A 20,711-nucleotide genomic window follows, 5' to 3' on the forward strand; every position below is an offset into this window, starting at 1 on the left:
CAACAGTAGAATACAAAGTACGGATAAATGCAGAGGAAAGTGAGAGTTTTAAGCCTATTAGAGGGTTGAGACAGGGGACCCGCTATCACCATACCTATTCCTGTTGTGCATGAAAGGGTTGAATGCCTTGCTCTCGCATCCTGAGGAGAACGGGAACATATCAGAAGTTAAAGTCTATAGAGATGCCCCACGAGTAACTAATCTCCTCTTTGTGGATGACTCGTTGATCTTGATGAAAGCCAACCAACATAATGCGGGGCCCTAAAATCAGCACTAGATTTATATTGCGCGGCGTCGGGACAACTGGTAAGCGTGGAAAAGTGTGGTATTTTCTTTAGCCCCAATACAAAGGTAGAGGTCGGATAACACTTGTGTACAATGCTCAATATAATGATGGAGGCCCTGAATGACAAATACTTGGGCTTGCCAGCAAATGTGGGTGTTGATAAAATAGACTACTTTAAATTTCTAATTGAACATATTGTTAAGAAAATTAGTGTTTGGAAGAAAAAACTACTATCTGCCGGGGGGAAGGAGATCCTGCTCAAGGCTGTGATCCAAGCCATACCTACATATGCAATGTCGGTCTTTCAAATTCCTAAAAAACATTGTAAAGGAATCATTGACGCAATAACACATTTCTGGTGGGGAGACGAGGAGAACCAGAGGACGATGCACTAGATGGCCTGGTGGAAAATGTGTGTACTAAAAATCCAAGGAGGAATGGGATTCCGTGATATCCATTGTTTCAACCTGGCTCTGCTGGCCAAACAGGCATGGCGTCTCCTTGATAGTCCTGATTCCTTGTGTGCTACTATTCTAAGGGCCAAGTACTACCCTGATGGCGATTTGCTGAATTCCAAGCCAAAGCATGGTGCTTCCTTCACCTGGCAAAGCATTATGGCAGGCGTTACTACTCTGAAATGTGGCTATATTTGGCGAGTGGGAAATGTACATAACATCAATGAGAGGTGATTTCCTATGCATGGTGATACCTATGCACGCATGGATGGCAATTACACACCCTTTAGCATAAGTGCCTTTTTTATATATGAGGTGTCAGGTTTCTTATGCATTGGCACAAGTGCATTTTTGTTGTATAGAAATGACTTTTTCTCATTTCTCTTTGTCTTTTTATTACCTTTTTGACAGTGCCTTATCAATGTGTAGAAAGGGTCTTTTCTCACTTTTCTCAGTCTTTTTGCTTGTCTTTTTGGCATAATTTCCTGTTTGTTTGCCTGGCTGGTCCAAAGTCACGATATTTTTGTTATAGAGTTAATTTTCATAGTCCAAAATAACTAGAGATAAAAATTGGGGTTGTGCGTAGCTACCACCATGGGTAGCAAATTATTTCCGTAACATCAATATTTGAGAAGATACATGGATCCCAAATTGTGCCACTAGGAAGATTGTGACTCCTAGGAGGGACAATTGTTATCAAGAGTGGTTGATCTGATTGACCCTGTTTCCAATAATTGGGATGAGGACCTGATTAGACAAACTATGTGGCCCATTGACGTTGAACGGGTTCTTTCAATCCCACTTTCACAACATAACATGTCAGATTTCATTGCTTGGAGTTATACAAAAATGGTATGGTCTCGGTACGGTCTGCTTATTCCGTGGAGTGGAATAATCAGTATGGGAGTAAACTATAACACTCCAACGGGACGGGGTGAACCACACCTAACCCTATTTGGTGCCAGATATGGAAGTTCTCCTGTCCGGCAAAAGTCAAAAAAATTATATGACGTACGTTACATGGCACTCTCCCATATCGGGCAACACTTGCTAATAGACACATGAAGACCTCGCCCCTTTGTCCTACTCCCTCTGTTCCAAAATAGATGACCCAACTTTGTACTAAAATTAGTACAAAGTTGAGTCATCTATTTTGGAACGGAGGGAGTACTTGCTATCAGGGTGTAGAAGACACGAAGCACATGTTTTTTCTATGTACTAAAGCAAAGGAGGTTTGGAAGAGGCTAGGGATAGATGAGATTATTGATAGAGCTTGTGAGGTTGATCGTGCTGGATAGGCGATACTGGAATACCTTTTAGTTCTCCCAAATCAAGATTTGCGTATTATGGGGTACCAAAATGTACGAGAAATTATAGCTATTTCAGCTTGGTATCTATGGTGGAAGAGACGAAAATTAGTGCACAAGGAAACAATTGAGAATGCAACTCAGATATGAATGGGGATCATAGCCCTCACATACAATTTTGTAAATGCGTCGTCTTCAAAGGCGTCCATGAAAAAGGAGGGTTGGCATTGTCCCCCTAGGGGTTTCGTGAAACTCAATGTTGACGCCTCTTTTGATCAGGACATGCTGAAGGGTACAATGGGGGCGGTTTTGCGAGACGACAAAGGTAGGTTTATTGCAGGAGGAAATGAAAAGATTGACCATTGCACGGATGTTCTGATGGCAGAAGCTTTAGCCCTCAAATTTGGGCTAACACTAGTGCAAAGGGCGGGATGCAATCGCCTAATCTTCAACTCAGATAATCTAGAGGTGATTGAGACCATGCAGGACGGAGGACAGTCAACGGGTGCGGCGGCGGCAATTTTCAATGACTGCTTCCACTACGTATGTGATTTCATCATGACTAGATTCAAACATTGTAATAGAGAGGCTAATAGAGTAGCACATGAACTTGCTAGATTAGCTAGATTTTCACCAACTTTGGATTGGTTTGAGGAGCCTATCAATGAAATTGTACTCATCCTCGTAAACGATGTATTGGTTATTTCTAATGAATAAAGTTTCATTTTATATTTTTTTAAAAAGGACTATCCATGGATAGGCTATGGGTAGAGTTGGATAATGGATCGCATTCCTAGGACATGCTGTATTTTGTAATGACTAAATCCTGCTTCGGTGAATATCTTTTGCCAGTTGAGTTCCTCACGTTCTTTGCTCATAAACAGCATCATCATCTGCATATCCATCAAGACTTGAGCTTCAAGTACTTGCTGTGAGTGTGAGGGAGATCCAACAACAGCATCGATGATTATCACCTTCCCTGCTTTCGCTCCTTGGGCAACGGCCTCTTTACATTTTGTCAGGATCTTCACACAATCCTGGTCGCTCCAGTTGTGTAGCACACACTGTCAATCCAACAAGTCAAAAACTATCAATAAGATAGCACTACTCTAACCATGTGATACATGTGGTAAGCAATCTAAACTATTCAAAAAAAAAAAGCACTACTCCACCCGTTTATTCTTTTCTTTTTGTCGGATCCACTCGTTTATATTCTTGTTAAGCGCTCACATAACATAATCTGCCAATTCATGTCGTGCCTTTCATTCTTTGAGGAATTAGTTTTTTGAGGAATTGGTATAAATGCGAACGGGAAGTAGAGTGTGTCTTTCTTACTGTAAATAAATCTGAAAATAAATAAATTATACGTAGTACCTTAAGCAAAACTGCATCAGCTGGTGGAACGTATTCCATCATGTCGCCGGCAGCAAACTCAACTGACTCATGCGTTGAGACGAGGCCTTGTATAACATGCGGGAGGTCCAACACTGAGCACCTGACATGCGGGAAGGCCTTGGCGATGGCCGCCGCCATGGTGCCGTTCCCGCCGCCGACGTCGACCAGCGACGTTACGCCCGTGAACACCTCGCCGCACTCGCGGACGACGAGCTCCGCCATGTAGCGGCTGTCGGACCCCATCGCCTCGTTCACCAGCGCGTTGAACTCCATGTCATGGCCGGTGGTGGCGTAGGGGCTCTCGCCGTGCGCCATCGCGAACGCCGGCTCGCCCTCGCCGTCCCTCTGGAACCACTGGGGCAGCCGGAGAGAGGCCTCCAGGAACAGCGGCGAGGTGCCCATGAGCACGCACGGGGACACGCCGCCGCCGACGAGAAGGCGGGACACCGGGTTGAGGCCGTACCGGACGCTCGGCGCGGTGGCGGCGCCCTCGCCCTCGCCGGCGGCGGGAACATCCACGGCCGTGAAGATTCCTTCCACGGCTAGCATCTTCATGAGCCGGGACAGGTATGGCCGTTTGCTGCAGGGGAGGGCGAGGGCGGAGGACAGGTCCGGCAACGAGGCCGCGCCGCCGCAGCGGTGGAGAGCGTCGGGGATCCCAAGCTTCACCGCGCTGTGCAGCGCCATGGACTTGAGGTAGCCTAGGGAGTGGCGCACCAGCTCTGACTCAGCTTGCAGAAGCTCCGCGCTTGAGGTGGTGGCCATTTTGGCTCTGCTCTCTTCTGCCATTACCTACTCCGCTAGTGTTATCATCTTTGAGTTTGAGTAATGGTGAAAACTAACAGATCCGAACGATTCGCTAGGGGCGCGATCCATCTTCCCCCGAGTTTACCGAGTCGTCCGACCCTCCCGTGGATCGCTGATCGCTGGAGCCGAGGAAGGAAAATAAAGCCCCCGATGATGGGGATCGAACTGAGGCCTACGGACCAAGTCAGAGATCATCAACAAAGGAGTCCATGATCTTCATCGAGCTTCTTATGTTTCTTCTAGTGGAATGGCGATTAACCAAATTCCTACTGGCATGTGTGCCAAAAGGGAGGCAGTTCCACTCTCAGTTCGAAGGCCATGGTGTGCATAAGCTGTGACTACGGCGATTTCGCCATCCCAATTGGTGCGGACCCAACAACGAGGTTCAACCTGGAGATTGTGTTCTTTCTCTTTGGGTCCAGCTGAAAAATGCACTGCCCCACGGCTTTGTCGATGCAGTACTGGGTTCTTCGTGCCGCTTCTTGTGTAAAAAAAAAAAAAAACTCCAACTCCTTTGGCAACAGAGATGACCCCAGGAAGCAATCCCAGAAAAAGGAAGGTAATCGCCACAAGTATCAAAATCCAAGTTCAAAGCAGAGAAAATTGCTGAAAACAACCACATTTTTCTTCATCATCTCATCTAAACGCAGATCACAAGCATTTTTCTTCCAAACAGATAGATCAGTCGCACAAGTACATGCACATGTTCAGTTTGGTACATCTAAAACCCAAAATCACCAACTGAACCAGCCATCACTTTTTTAAATAAATATAAATCATACAAACGATGAGCCCGCTGTATAAATTGTTTGATTACCCTCGTGAATTCACTAATTTCTCCAGCCTAGTAGTCAACTTCCCGCAAAAAGAACTAGCCTAGTCAACTGCAAATCAGTCGACGAACTAAGCGCGAGGCTGCTCAACCACCGAGTCTCTTTCCCACTGGAACAGCCCAGACTTCTCAATGTCACCAACTGACAGCACCGGGATACCTGCCGGCAAGCCAGCAGCGTTCAGGGCATTAGAAAACATGATCAACAGGCTTCGGCATGACTGCTCTACTTCCATTCGCTCTGTCGCAGTGTGCTGCAAGGTAGGATCTCTCCAAGGTTGATAATAATGCCTGATACAGAATAAAAAGAAGATTAATAAATCACCTGCTCATGGTCACAAAAAGCATATGCAAATAATAAGACTGCTACACATACCATCTCCATGCTGGATTAGATTCGGCGGGGCAATGTATCTTTGAGCAAAGCGTTTCGATTTGTCCACGGCCATCAACCAAAACTGATTCACAAAAGGTTTGAAAATAGTTAGCAAACTCATATAGCAACTTTGGAGATATAATGAAACATCTTATAGTATCATAACGCAACAGATCCAAGCGTACCTTGTTCGCTGCATCTGTCAAGAAGTAACAAGCTAAGAGCCGTCACGACTGACGGCAAAGTATCACTCTTCTTTTTCATGTGACCTTGTAGGTAAAGTATAATGGCAGCCAGCGCCTCATCCGCAACGTGACTATCCACCATTTCAACGGTTTCAGACGAATGGTTCAAGAAAGACTGAAGAGTTCCGGGACTATTTGTGCTCGTGGCAAGACCTCCCCTCTTTTCAGGAGAGATGCGGGAGATTTTGCCAAGGATTACAGAAGCCACTAACCAACGCAATATCTTTGATAGTAGACATTCGTTGTTTAGCGGCTCTTCACATGACATTTCAACTGCAGACTTTTGTTTACACAACCAGAAGATATTGGAAGTTACCCATGAAACAACCATCACAGCTCTTGACTTATCCTGTCATTGCAAAACAAAAGTAGAAAATGATTATGAAGATTTAGATACTGATCACAAACAGAAGCAATGAACACTTAGATTCAGATTCTGATCGCAATACTAAAGCAGTAATTAAGTGAATTCAGGGCACAAAAAAGTACCGTTTCAGAACTAATTGGCAGAGGACCGTTCATAAGGACGACATCAGTACCAAGTTCCATTGATAGCTTAAGTTCGATGCTTCTTGAATTGCCATCAATAGCTTGGCACAACTTAAATATGCCATTGAGGGACAAAGTAAAATGCGGTTGGTATATCTTCCTTTTCATAGACAACCTCATTGTAGATGCAATAATATTTAGAATTGAACTCAACATGGTGATATCCCCTTTCAATAATTTTCCATCTTCAACTAGCAGATACAGATATTGAGATATTTCCGACAGTTGTTCAAGTGCAGTTTCTTGGAGCCATTCCGTAATGAATCTTGATAAGATCAAAGCATCGAGTACCTGAACAAAGCACACAAAAATTAGAGACAACGAGAGCATAGCTTTCATAAAACTATTGTAAAGCATATATGTCATAGAAGATAGAACATCACAAGAAAAAATCATATAGAAAATGTTAGTTCTCAAAACCATAAGAAACCATGTGCCAAAGCTGGTCATTCACAAAGGATTGTACCCGGAGCAATTTAAGCCTGTTAAGTGTCTAGCTAGCAAAGTAATCCTTGGTAGTTCAAAGCATGTTGGGGAAGATATGATAATATGTATGTGCTAGTAGTATGCGAGTAATTTTGATAGTTGAGGGGTGCCTCCTTACCTGTTTTGGAGTTCAGGGTAAACTCCAGCTATAATTCAGGGGTGTAATGTGAACTTATCTCTCCCAAAAACCTACTCCATCCGGATATGTAGGGCCAAATTTGTATCTCAAGATTGACTTTGACCATCGGTAAGATGAATATTATATGAAATGTATGCTATAAAAATAACACCGTTGAAAACTCCTTTCAAATATGAATTGAATGGTATATTTTCTGTGGGATACACCTCATACATTATTGCTCTTATTGATGGTCAAAGTAAATCTAGAAATATGTACTAGGCTCTATATATCCGTATAGATGGACTATATCAATTGGAATGGTATTTAATGTAAAGAAACATCATATGGCCAGTACCATATTCAGCCACCAAACTATAAAACTAATTCAAGAACAGGTGGCTGAGATGACACTTTTTTGCCCTTTAACTCTTCCTCTCCTCCTTCACTCTACCATGTGCTCATTCAACCTTGTATTCCACTCAATCTTTTGTCCCCGAACCTCCAGCCTAATAATCTGCTATAATCCGCCCAGCTATCCTCACACAACCAGGAAAGATTGGCATCCCCTAATCGATTCCCAGCCACTCTCACATAGACGTCAACTCCCGTATGCAGGGTGGGATTATGGGGTCCATCAGCGCAGCAAGGAACCCGGCAGTGCTGGCGCCCCATGCCCCAACCTCACTAATAGGCCAACCTTACTAATAGGCTCCCTCTTGATACGAGGCAGGCAGCGGACTCCTCTTGCTCAGTACTCCTGTCACCATATCACTCCACTGTCGATCTGCTCTTCTCATGGGCTGTGAAAGACGAAAAAATCTCGTGACAGCCCTGCCCTGCAGGTGCTTGCAGGATGACAAGTCCACGTCAGCCAGATTGTGGCACCGTCGCACCACACAATTAGTCAGAGTATAGTGGGGGCTAGGGGCTAGGGATTAGGGAACTGAAGTCTATTGACTGCTTGATTTTCTAGGACAGACTAGCCCAACTTAGGAGAGTTTAACTTCGACTGTAAACGCAAACCTGTCCAGCTATGAATATGAAACCTATTCAACTAGGAGCTTTTACCAATTAGTCACCACCCTAATATGGTATGATTGAAGGGCTTCCTGCGGGTACCAATCCTTACGCGAGGTAGACTTCCCGACCACTTGCCCCAGCTTGGCCCTGCCCTCCACTGGAAGGTTATGGCCCCCATAACAGAGGACCTTGAGCGGCAGTTGCCGCAACTCGTTTCGACACTTGCATCAAGAGCTTCAACTTTGATCATTGCCAGCAGCAGATACTTTCACAGTATATGAAATATCGATTGGCAGTTCAAGGCTGCTGCCTGCTAGTTTTGTAATGCTCCTGACTACCAACTTGGAATGTGGAGGGAAGGATGGACCCCGAATCCCATGTTGATGAGGATGAGAGTGAGATGCACGCATAGAGGACCCTGGGGGTTGTCAGGCTATTCTCTCACTGATTTTCCGGTAAGTATTTTTCTATCCAGTAATCGTTTGCAGCATATGATCCCAAAATCATAACGCAACTACGCGTAGTGAAGTTCTTGTGCTGGAGCCGAGGCATTAAACTAGCAGTGTCTAATGAAAAATATACCAGTCGTATTTAACACAGAAAGCAGCACCTAACAATTGGTGTAACAAAAAACTGATGTTATCAATGATTCTCATGTTCACAAACAGAAACCCCGTGATATAATTGATGGATTACGAGTTAGTCAAGATTCACAAGAAAAATGGAAGAGCATATACTGAATTGTTGCTTCTAAGAAAGGTGTGCACCATAGTTGAGATAGTTTAAAACAGTCGCTTACCTCCAATGCTAACCCAACTATTCTGGAACTAGAGCTGTTGTCCAGTCCTTTGCCATGAGTTGAAATAACAGAGGATATCCACGACAGAAGGCCACAATTTTTTACTAAATGCTGAGCTAGAACTGGCAGCTTCACACACTTCTTTAGCACCTACATGCAAAGGGAGCATTCTAAATGGGATAATACTGATTTATTATATTTCAGAAGACAAGAGAAATAGCACATATCACAGGAAAAGATCATACATGCCAATATGGACACGATCAAATCAAATAACAGTACAAAATATGCATGAAATGTTGCTTAATGTCAAGTGCGGCACAGAAAGGTATACTGATGTTTGGAAACAACTCTATTTATCACACATTGCTATACTTCTTAAGTTCTGTATTTCAGGGTGTGCTTCAGCTCTTGGCACATACAAAAGTAAGACAGGATAGTAAGTATATAAAAGGGTCCTTGTACTGCTGCACACTAACTCCTTAACGTAACGCACATAGTAACTTTGAAGTTTAGTGCATCATCATACACATCCTAAAGTCAAATATATGCTAATAAAAAATTAGTGTTACCTGAAGGATTAAATGCTTTGATTCAGAATCTGAAATAGCTGAAGAACAAAAGGCAAGAGCAAGCTCTAAAACACTTTTGTTCTTGCATATCGTAGCATCATCAGCTAGATTTGATCCAGCGTATAATAAGCGAAGCATCCACAATCGATCAGCTTTGAAATGCACAGAACTACTCTTCAATAATGTTGGAAATAATGGAATGCTCTGCAAAAAAGAAGTGGTAAAGATAAACGTAAAATGATATTCATAGCTCAGGATAGTTAACATGTGCAAGGAAAAATAACCGACCCACCTGCATATCGACAGAGGCTGAATTCATCAAATATTTGCTTATGGTATTGAACTGAGTATGCGAGCTATCCAGCAGTGTCAATGATGCTTCTGCGGCAAAAATAGCAATAATGGAAGGTATCCTCTGCCATGGTTTGGATATTCCATTCTGTAGATATGTCAAAAGAAGCTGGAGCTGCCATTTTTCCTTGCTTTTCTGAGAAGCCTGCACATGTCACAGGTGTACAACATAATATAAAATGGACTTCCCAAATAAAATTACGGGCACAAAATTTGTTCTGTACTCGAGCATTAAATTGCTCCCAGAATGTTGATAAAGATAATCTTTCACAGCAGTTCGAATGCACCAAGAAAATGTGAAGTACTGCTGGAACATGGATATATTGATGCAAGAACATGATTTTGTTTATAAAAGTTAGAGCAATATAACGGCTATAGATTATGAAATTTATATTGGAAACCCAAGCCAAATTTTATACTGATGCTATAGCTGGCAACTAAGCAAGTAGAACATAACTGACAATCACAGGCAGAGCAGGGTAATAATTGATGAGATACTTAGAATCAATAAACAAGTAAACTGATAAATATCAGGATCTTCAAACTAGCACAGCATTACCTCGAGTGATTTTTTGAATGTATTTAGAGATTCATAACCCAGCTTTCTCAATTCTTCATCAGGAGATGATATGCAAACAAGCGTAATGGCAAGCAGACCAACTCGAGAGAACTCAGCAGGCTCAATGTAACCCATGAGAAGAGTATGAATCGAGAAACGCAAGATAAACATAGGATCATAAATCCGAACCATATCCGTGCTTTGAGATGTTGTCTGTCAATCAATGTTAAGAGTGGTTTAGTACCATGAGGTAACATGTGAAGCCGGGTGGACAAAAATAGTGCAACCACGAAAGCATAAAAAGAACAATAATGAAGCCAAAACCCTAATTGGAACCACTATTCAACAAATTACCTTCAAAATATCACCAAATTTGTCCAGACGAAGCTGTTCTAGTGAGAACACACAAGTCCTTGTAGACCTTTTGTAGCAAAATTGCAAGACTGTCATGACACAGAGCTTAGAATCAATTGGTATGTTCTCCCGAAATAGAGCCCTTCGCCTACTATTACTTTCTGTGTTCTCTGTTTTGTGGATTTCTGATATTGAAGAATCTAGTTTCAGTTCTTCTCTATATTTAACAGCTGCACTCCCCCATAGATGATCCATTTCAGCGATAGTTTTGCACTCATGTGACTCTATCTCATTCATAAGATTAAATATCTCCAGATCTGTTTCGCTAAGAGTTGCACCATAAACAGATAAAAGCAAGAAACTTAGCTCTTTTGATTCATTCAATAGGCCATTACTCTGTTGTCTACTCTTAATATCATACAGTATCCTGAGTAATCTGATGATTTCTATTTTTCTCTTTTCTGCTATGCAAATATGGAACTCGTTTTCTTTAGTGAAAAGAGAATCGACTGATTTTAAAATGCCTGGTGCTGGCTGTAGAAGGCTCCCTGTAGCATTAAATGCAGATGAATATTCAGAAACTTCACTGCAGGTTATTGATGACAGAAAATGGGAGTGGCCCAGTATGAGCTCAAGAATTTCATCAGCAGGAAACTTCCCTTCTGATAATACAACAAGAACACATCGAATTGCTTTTAGTGTGACATGATCATTGAACCTGTGCAAGAGAGATGATCTGATGAATTGGTTAAGGAAAGGTATTGACTTCAATTGGTTCAGATGAGTTTGAATCTCTGAAGACAGTTCGATAATATTCTTGAGAACTGTATATTCCAAAGAACAGATGACCCTTTGTTGTTTATCAGAGTGTGATAAGCCATCACAGCGGGGGAAATTCCTGAGTATTTGATCCAAAGTTCTGACCAAGATGCTTATGAAATTCAGCTTAGCATTGCTCACTCTCTTGGACTCCCTGTCTGATGCTGTCTCATTAGACGACAATCTTCTGGGAGGAGACAGCAACAACCTAATCAATGATATCTTTGCAAGCAATTCATTAGTAAGCTTCACATGACCTTTGTGAGAGTCAGGATTAATATCATTGACATCAAAATCTAATAGGGCAGAAGATTGTGGACAAAGTGAAGCAACTATTTCCAAGCGTTGCTTCCGGGGCATTTCTTTTAAAGACAAGCAGTAGTGCAACATGGTAACAGACTTCCCCAAGAGAGTGTCACTGAAATGATCCATCATATCTGGAACTGATTCATGTTGAAAGTCACCAAAATTTTCCTCAAAAATGGTCCTAGTAATAAAACTTTTCCAACATGGAAACCCATTATCACCTAACAGCATTTCACAGTAAAATTTTGCAAGTGGCTCAAGGAATTCAGCACACTGCATATGGCCATCACTGTGATGCCTCATGTATGACAAAGCAGCAGGCAGCAGAAGTATAGAGCTATCCGCATGAGCCCATGAAGAATCAGAATTGTAATCCATGCCTTGCAGAATAGAAGTGTCTTCTTCTAGAACTTTCATCAACATCTGGCCAAAAAAGTTCATGTGTATAGGGCTTACTTCCAAAAGCAACCGTAAAACTTTTGCTTTAACCTTAGATGTGGGAAACATACAGTGATGAAGAATTCTAAGGGGAGTGTTGGTGGCCATGGTAGATAACATCATGTGGAATGCAGTATATTCAGTGTTCTGTCCTGCAGATCTTTCTGCATTATGGATACGAATCAACATCTTCAGCAAGCAAACATCAGCAGATTCAAGATTCAGTTTAGCAGTAAAATGGAGAATGAAATGATATACTCGCTGAATGGTGGCAATATCTGAACTTCGAATCTCCAAGCCCCATAATTGACAGGATTCTGATCTCTGATCAGTTTGTTGTAGATAATCATACAGTAATTCCATGGCAATATCAGCAACAGATAGACATACAAAAGCAGCAGGGGCAAATGCAGCTGAACAACTCGACCCACGACTTTCTAACTCTGAGAACATCCAATTTACAAGTTCTAGAAGTCTGACAGGGGACATGAATTTTTTCAATGCCCGAACCATGTAGGAATTTGGCAAAAGCAGTCCAAAGTTTCCATTGTCCATGCAGACTTGAAATTTATCCTTGAACAACAGCAGTATTTTTCCTAGCATGGCCTTTGGGGAAGCAAACAGCGACTCTAAGGACTGACCATCATTTTCAGCCAACAGCAAAAGGTCATATAGTTTACTAAGAAGATTCACAACAAAACCATCTACAAGGTGCAGATTTTCCTTTGAAAAACTAGTAAATGCTTCTTCCACATGTTCCGCACTCCCATCTGTCAAGTCCGGGCAATTGGATAAGGAACATGGCAGGTCAATAGTAGGATGGTGGAGAACCGATTCAACAATATCTTGGAAACATTCCGCTGAAGCATTCAAGTCAGCAGTATCAGCAGCCAAAACTCGGATGCGCTCAAATATGCTATCAACAAGAGTGGAGCATACATGGCAAAGTTCTTCAAGAACATTTGAACCCTTCCTAGTGTATGACAACAGCAAGCGATGGCTCCAGAATAATATGACTCTCAGATTAAATGTCAGCTCACTGATTGTGCTTTCATAAAGCTTAGCTCGAATAAGTCGGACAAGTGCATCAAGTAGCAATGCATGTGCCTCCCCAGTTTTAGCTGGCCCAGAGAACACAAGGCTTAATACTGAAGGTAAGAGTGCACAGAACGGAGTCACATTTAGGAATGTACTCAATGCAGGTAATTCTGCAGAAATTGAGTGGTTTTGACATTTGCCCTCATCAACATCAAGATTACCCTCGATCTGTCTGAGACTACAGAAGAAAATATCCGGCCAACAAGTAGCAATTTCAGCTAGGTAATCATGTTGCAGATAAAGAACTGACGACAAGAATTGCATATGAGAAGGACAGTGTGTTTTCACAACATCAAGAAGCTCTGGAAAGCTACAGATAATGTCCTGTGGAGCTGCACACATGATTGAAAATAAGAATGCAGTCGCTACATCATCTGGCAAATTAGTGTGTTGCTGGCTTAACATTTCTTGAACCTTTCTAATCACAGAGGACAAAGAGTTTGAATGAAGTTCAGAAGAATGTTCCACAGCTGTGAACAAACTAGAATTTTGTTGGTCCAAGATATTCCTAGAGATATGCAACAAATTAATGAATGGCCTCCATTCAGCAATATAAATCCTAGACTGTAGTTCTTCCGGTGAAAAAATATCAAATCTCTGATTCAGAACAGCACCAATAAGGTCAAGCAATAATTGAGCATCTACCTGTTTGAACATCATCGGATCAGTCACTTGGACATGCAATTATTAGGGTAAATAGGCAAGAGAGCTGTAGGCAACATAAATGATATACCTGGGACTGCAGAATAAGGTAGATTGTGTTGCACACATATAATGAAATTGTCGACTTCTCATGTACTTTCATACCTCCAGACTCAGAGTCAAGTAGCCTAAGGCATTTCTGAAGAACACAAATAACCAGAGGACTGAAAGCTGGAGAATAGACTACAAACCACACACAGAAAAAAGGTGAGAATATGAATGACTGAATGAACTAGATCTCATTAGGGAATTGTTTAAAAGAAAAGACATGATAATAAGTATCAAAGGAAGACTATGTAACTTAAAGTCAAAGGACAGGTGCAATAAAGTAACACATTTATGATCAGGAAGTGCTAAAGAGTGATCATGAATTTCAAAATGAAGTACAGAAGTCCAAGAAAAGAAGATCTGATTGCAGCATAGTATAAACAAAACAACCATGAGACCAGCAGACAAGTATTTAAGTAAATTTGATGATAACATGATCAGATGATGAAGGGATGCTGGTACAACATAGTGCATAGTACAAACAAGCAACTGCAAGACAAGCAGCCAAGCATTTTGGTAATCTGATGATTTTACATGATCTGATCATATACACATGGAAGACTTTGCGCCCTTAAATGTAGAAGTGTGATAGTTATGCTGTGTTTCAGGTGGGGCGTGAAAGGTTTACTGAAAATCAGTCGTCAATTTTCCATGTTGTTTTGCACCGCGGCCTACAGGTACCGGTAACATTTATATATGGCATTATATCAGATCAAATGGAACCTAACGACCAAGGAAAACAGCTAATGATAGGTAAGAATGTTAAACAGTATGGCATGAATTTCAGAAAAGTGTAATGGCACTCATTCATGTCATGAAGGAAAATAGTACCTTCAAGCTGGCCTGATTTAGAGATGAACTTCCGCATGTAATCTTGGTATTTGTACAAATTGCTCCCAACCATTGAAACAGCATCGCAGAGGAAAGGGATCACAATTTGTGACAATTTATTAGATACTCCAACTCCTAGGCTCTCTCTTACACACCATTTGGCTTCATAACCAGGCAAGAAAACTAACCATGCATCAATCTCCGCAAAGTTCTGATCAAACGCACCAGAACTTGCTAGAGCAGCTTTAACTAAAATGTATGCTTGCTCACGGATGATCTTAACTGGTGAGTGCAACATGATGTCAATCAGTGGTTGCAAATGCTTGTACATTGATTCTGGAACTCTCTCTGGGTCCCAATGTCCCTCGTGTTGCCCTGAATACTCAACTAAAAGTGACAATAAGGAGTGCTGCTCATCCTTGGATAGATCCAACGGATTAGGTGGTATAACCCTAAAGAAGTCAAATGATCCATCAAATGAGCTGGGCATTATCCTCTGAAAGAAAAATTGAAGATAATCAATGCACAGAATTAGATTAGAATGTCAAGGCTATAAGTTGCATTAAAAAAAACACATCCCTTAAAAGTAGACACAGACAACGAAGACAGAGGCTAGGATAGTTGAATGATGAAGTTTATACACATTAAAAGGTATAGAGGAAGCATAATAAAATATAACTATACCTACCAAATAGAGCCGGAGAACATCAAGCAACTTCGAGTGGAAAACACTGTCTACCACTTCTGCATCTTTCATCTCCAGATCTTGCTTATCTAAGCCCCATATCTCACACAGAGTGGTAGCATGATCGCTTGCCAAGTCTTGGTCTTGCTCTTCAGATACATCCTTGGCCCACTCAACATCAATTCCACCAATAATAATATCATCATCCTCATCGATAGCATTACATCTCTGTTTCTTTTGAGGAGGCTCAGAAGCCTGAGCACGTCTCTCAAGTCTACTCTGAGAACAATTTTGGTGTTTCTGACTGGCAGAAGAAAGTAACTTCAGAAGGACCTGTGGATCAGGAATAGCTCCGCGCACTTCATCTTGAATGTATTCTCTCAGAGATATCCACCTCTTGACACGCATTTGGTCTCCCTGGTTAAGTTTATCTACCAAGAATGCATCCGTTGCAGTGGAACAACTTAATCCTGGGAAATTGTTCATTCTGATTTTCCCTTTTGTTGAGCTACTGGATTCTGATGTCGATCCCACACTTGATACCACACCATTGATTGCTTCAGTAACACAGCACAGTAGGTTCACTGACTCAAAAACAAGCCTCAGAGAACCATGCTTCACAAGATCATCAGAATGCTGCAATCCCCTATTTATCACTGCTCGAGAGCATACATGGGGCACGATGCACTTCAGAACTACCTGTACTTGTTCATCATCGACGGATACCAGATCATGTGACAGGAAACTATGAAATATGCTATCAGTTTTTGCTGAAGATATTATATCCGCTGCTAGGGAGATGGCGGCAAACCTGCAAAACGGCAATCAGACAGAAATAAGTGCACTGTACTCAAAACAAATTAATTATATACATATGCTAAAAGAACTAACCAAGAGGGGGATGGCCGTGGTTCAATATTGTAAGGGAACTCATTCATGTATGCCGCGCAAAAAGAAAGCCTCTTACTCACAATAGCCAGCAACAGATTCTTGTGGTGAACGCTCTCAGTAGACTTCAACTTCTTCATCAGATCCAGCAAGCGTTTCTCGTTACCTCTCAAATGTGAGGATGGCATTAATCCATTTTTTGGATCAGTGCAGACCATGACCAGCACTTGATGAGCAAGGTCAGCTGCTTCACCTGCATCCAAATTCCCCGATATCAAGCTCAGCTGTTCCAATGTGGCACTTCCAAAAAGGACACTGCGGAGCCCTGGTGGGACAAGTGACTCCTCTACCAAAACATTATCCCGCAGTGTTGAGAGGACATACACAACAGTCTCAGCATCATCTTCTCCAATCCCGCGTAGCACCCCTGAGTAAAGCTCCCTCTGTTGAAGGACCCATCTTAGCAGCTTCGGGTTCCCAATCTCAAGGAACGACATGGCAAACCCAACAAGTGATCGCCTTGTAGAGCCAAAATTAGCACCTTTTTTCTGATTCCTCCCATCCCTGCCCCCTCTCTTCTTCTGTATCCCTGCCAGTTGCGTCACAACAGCCATCTTGAAATCAAAGCTCTCGGCAACCTCCGACGCCAGCCCCGCACCACGCCTGACAATGGCAGCAAGCAAATCCAATGCAGCATTCTGGCGCCGGAACTCGCCACTGTTGAGTTCACGGTACACATCCCCCACCTTGTCCTTATCCTCCAGTATCGTCCTAGCAACGGCGTCCAAGCACTTCTTAGAAAAAGCATGCTGCCGCGACTTGCCACCGGGGTTGCCCAGGACAGTGGCAAACAGGGAAAGTATGTACGCCATCCCTGGCTTCTCCCGGTGCAGCCGCCATGCCTCCATCAGCTCCACGAGCCGCGGGGACTGCTGGACATAGTCCCGTAGCACCTCACCACCAGAATCACCGTCCAATAGCTCGATGAACTCCCTTGACGCGTCTGAGTAGATTTTGACCTCCGAAGTGTGGAGATTCTTAAGGATATGGACAAACCTGATCTTATAGGATGCACCGAATGACTGGTTCCAGGTGTCCATTCCCACCTTTACCAAGTTTTGCTCTCGTTTTGGCTCCCCCACCCTAAAATGCACCAATATGGACGTAAATTAGCCATTTTGGAAAAGCGCCGATAAGGGGATACGTTTTACTATTTTTTAATTCACCAAAAAATATATGTATAGAAGCCAGAAACAGCAGATACCTTTTTGTTTGCTCTCCTGAGGATGCCGAAGCAGCTCCAAGCCACTCCATCTAAAATGCACCAATGCGGATACGTGTATCAGTATCGGGTCGGATACATAAATTCGGCATTTTGAAAAGCGCCAACAAGGGGATACGTTTTACTATCTTTTAGTTGACACAAAAGAAAATTATAGAAGCTAGGAACAGCAGATTACCTTCTAGTTTGCTCTACTGTGGATGCCGAAGCAGCTCCAAGCCCCTCCAAATGACAATGTTAATGCCCTGTTCCAACTCCAAGTTCCAAAGGGGTAGAATTAGACTTTTACTGAGTGTAAAATGAATATGGAGCATCAAATCAAATCATTAGTTAGTTGTACATCTATCATGGCATAACACGAAAGGTGGAACCTGAAGATCAATCAGCTAACATGCAAAAGGAGAAACAATCACTTTAAATGGTAAGGTCTGACTGTTAGAATCAACAACGCAGCGTGATAGTACCACTATATTCCCAATCATAAACAAGATTTGGGACATCTATCATGCCAACAATACCACTAGTACTAATGTGTTAACCAATTTCGGCCAGTGTAACCAAGACAAAGCTCCTGCTCTCCCAAATTACATGTTACTGCTAAGCTATGACTTCAGGTCAAGACAGTGCAGATAAAACAGCTTAATCTTTTCATTTTCATATATCGCCAATCATTGCACGTTTAAACCAAACCATTTGCTCATCTGAAACAAGTTCGAACTACAATAGTAAACATTTGCCCCTACAAGCATTATCACAAACACCTATCAAGCAAAATCCTTTCACATGTAAACCTGAACACGCGCTGGAAAAATCAAGCAGCAAGTACTCATCAAGAAATAATCATCATTATGTTCTCACAATATCGAGTCTACAGCAAAGTACTCGTCCAATACAAAATCAGGAAAAAAAATTGAACAAACAGAGGATGCAAGAGGAAGGAGGGAGGGGGTGAGGAAGGAGGGAGGACGAAGGACGAAGGACGAAGGAGTGGTCGCTACCTGCCTATGGACTGGCCGCCGGCGTGGCTCAAAGCGGCGCGTTGCTGGGCGGGAGCGGCTGCTCCAGAAAGGGAGGCGCTGCTGGGCGGGAGCGGCTGCTCCAGAGAGGGAGGCGCTGCTGGTGGGAGCGGCTGCTCGACGGAGGGACGCGCTGCTGGGCTCCCGTACCGGCGGCGGGGCAGCGGAGGCTTCGGCCGGCTGGGCGCGCCGCGGCGGCGGGCTGGCAGTGGTGGAGGCAGGCCGGCGGCGGCTAGCCCTACCTGTCGCGGGAAGGACTCTGCTCGTTCGCTCGGGCTTGAGGGCTGCAATAAAGGACACACGAAACGGGGTTTTTTTTCAATTACGGGTCTACGAAACGGGCCGCTATTTACGTCGAGTGGGCCGGCACAGTTCGGGTTCTTTCTTTATTTTTTCTATTTTGTTTCTTTCTGTACGTTTTTCTGTTTTGGTTCTTTGTTTTGGAGTTTTTCATTTATTTATTTTTCGGTTTTTTCTTATAAAATGATTAGTGTTTAAAAAAAAAATCAGAATTTCAAACAAGTTCATTCATTATTATAAAAATGTCCAATATGTATTTTAAAAATGTTTGTCATGTATTATAAAATGTTCATCGTTTATTTAAAAAATGTTCAATATTTATTTAAAAATTCAAAGTATATTAAAAATGTTAGATTCACCATATATTAAAAAATGTTCAGTTTGCATTTAAAAATGCTCATCGTATATTAAAAAATGTTCATGTATACTAAAAAGATGTTTAAAAATTTCAATTTTTTGTTCAAAACTTTCAAAAAATGAATGTAAATTACAAAAAATGTTCTCTCATTGTTCAAAAAGTTTGTATTTTAATATGCAACACCTCTTAGAGAGACATGACTAGGGTTGTTACCTTCAGCGTCGAGGGGCCTGAACCTATATACGTCTTTCATCCCTCATTGCTTCTCGATAGATCAAGCTCCTTTCTCTTACCACTCTTAATGTCATACTATTTTCACATCATGATAGTTAGAGTAAGACTGTTCAAATTCACTATCGTGTGCTCTGAAACATGCGTGACTTATGCTATGAAGGTGTGTGTTAGACACAATCGAGGTTGAACCACAAGAATATGTAGGTTACGGTTTGCAATGCACGAGCTCTTTTGTTAGTCCAATCTAAATATCAAACGGCCAATGTAAAATTTTTACTCTAATAGTTATACTCCCGTAAAAATCTGATAAAAGTCATTTGAATCAATGAGGCCCTCGGGGTATTTCCTTAGCGCTTGCTAACATTATAGTTCTACAGTGCTCGTTTATCACTTGAGAAAGCCCTGGAATAAACCTTCAATTTATACCCTCAATCTAAATCAAACTTTGACCTCAAAATCCCTGGAATTGACATCTCGTGCTCTCTAATCCCGGTCTATCCCAATTGATTTATGCTAAGTGCTCCTTTGGTGCACCGCGGAAAAGATGATCTCAGGCAGGGTCCCACACTGCTCTCAATGACTATATAGGCCCATGTGTCATACTTGTCTTCCTCCTTCACACACCCTCTCTCTCTCTCACACACACACAGACACACACACACACACTTGCTCTCGTGTAACAGATCCAAGCCTCTCCCTTTGTCGTGGTCGTTGACGTTGTGCTCATCTTGTCTTTCCCCGCGCATGCTCCTTCCTGAGCTCCTCCTCTAGTTCGTCCGGTGTCATGGTCACCGACTCCCTTGATTCCCTGTTTTTTTGGTAGCGGTACTAGTTAAGCTCGTACCATGTCTCAGCGTAGGTCGCCAATAGAATCAAATGACATAACTCATCACATGCAACTACCAATACCTGGCATGCACTTGGATTTCATCCATCGCGTCAAGATGGCAGGTGGTCATCCGCGGAAAAAAGATGGCAGGTGGTCGATAGAAACCTCCTACGTGGCATCTTCACTTTGCGGCACGTGCACAACGGGTTCACCACCGGTAGCGCGGGTTGGGGGCGTCCACGACAACGAAGCTGATAACCTCTGCACACCGGTCGCTCCTGCGTGGCGAGGTCATGGAGATGAATGGATGATGTCTAAGCCCATGCAGTCAGTGAGATAAGTGTGTGATTTCCATCAGGATTG

At 42.6% G+C, this 20,711-nt stretch overlaps 2 protein-coding genes across 3 annotated transcripts; both read right to left on the reverse strand.

Moving 5' to 3' along the window:
- Positions 1-2,653: 2,653 nt before the first annotated feature.
- Positions 2,654-4,349, reverse strand: LOC123185998 (flavonoid O-methyltransferase-like protein Os11g0303600). The gene is made up of 2 exons (XM_044597800.1): positions 3,423-4,349; positions 2,654-3,112 (listed from the first exon to the last, which is right to left on the reverse strand). The coding sequence occupies exons 1-2, from the start codon at positions 4,230-4,232 to the stop codon at positions 2,810-2,812; spliced, it is 1,113 nt and encodes a 370-aa protein (XP_044453735.1). The 5' UTR covers positions 4,233-4,349; the 3' UTR covers positions 2,654-2,809.
- Positions 4,350-4,877: 528 nt separating this feature from the next.
- On the reverse strand, positions 4,878-18,906 carry LOC123190309 (uncharacterized). 2 transcript variants are annotated; one of them, XM_044602926.1, is made up of 16 exons: positions 18,610-18,906; positions 17,790-17,865; positions 17,594-17,643; positions 16,333-17,472; positions 15,445-16,252; positions 14,757-15,252; positions 13,909-14,060; positions 10,515-13,820; positions 10,161-10,373; positions 9,543-9,746; positions 9,251-9,454; positions 8,679-8,828; positions 6,193-6,543; positions 5,644-6,052; positions 5,459-5,540; positions 4,878-5,373 (listed from the first exon to the last, which is right to left on the reverse strand). In XM_044602926.1, exons 3-16 carry the CDS (start codon positions 17,641-17,643, stop codon positions 5,154-5,156), a joined length of 7,785 nt encoding a protein of 2,594 aa, XP_044458861.1. In that variant the 5' UTR covers positions 17,790-17,865; positions 18,610-18,906; the 3' UTR covers positions 4,878-5,153. The 2 variants fall into 2 exon arrangements, with proteins under 2 accessions (XP_044458861.1, XP_044458860.1); XM_044602925.1 differs by having other exon boundaries at positions 17,790-17,856; positions 18,610-18,903.
- Between the last annotated feature and the right edge of the window lie 1,805 nt (positions 18,907-20,711).

This window comes from Triticum aestivum, chromosome 2A, assembly GCF_018294505.1.
Source record: "Triticum aestivum cultivar Chinese Spring chromosome 2A, IWGSC CS RefSeq v2.1, whole genome shotgun sequence".
NCBI lineage: Eukaryota > Viridiplantae > Streptophyta > Magnoliopsida > Poales > Poaceae > Triticum > Triticum aestivum.

Coding starts and splice junctions, on each gene's coding strand:
- LOC123190309 (XM_044602926.1), bottom strand. CDS start 17,643: ATGGAGTGGCTTGGAGCTGCTTCGGCATCCTCAGGAGAGCAAACAAAA. Junction 13,821..13,908: donor ACCTTATTCTGCAGTCCCAG/GTATATCATTTA, acceptor ATGTTCAAACAG/GTAGATGCTCAATTATTGCT. Junction 5,541..5,643: donor TGACAGATGCAGCGAACAAG/GTACGCTTGGAT, acceptor TTTGTGAATCAG/TTTTGGTTGATGGCCGTGGA.
- LOC123185998 (XM_044597800.1), bottom strand. CDS start 4,232: ATGGCAGAAGAGAGCAGAGCCAAAATGGCCACCACCTCAAGCGCGGAG. Junction 3,113..3,422: donor CTGATGCAGTTTTGCTTAAG/GTACTACGTATA, acceptor TTGGATTGACAG/TGTGTGCTACACAACTGGAG.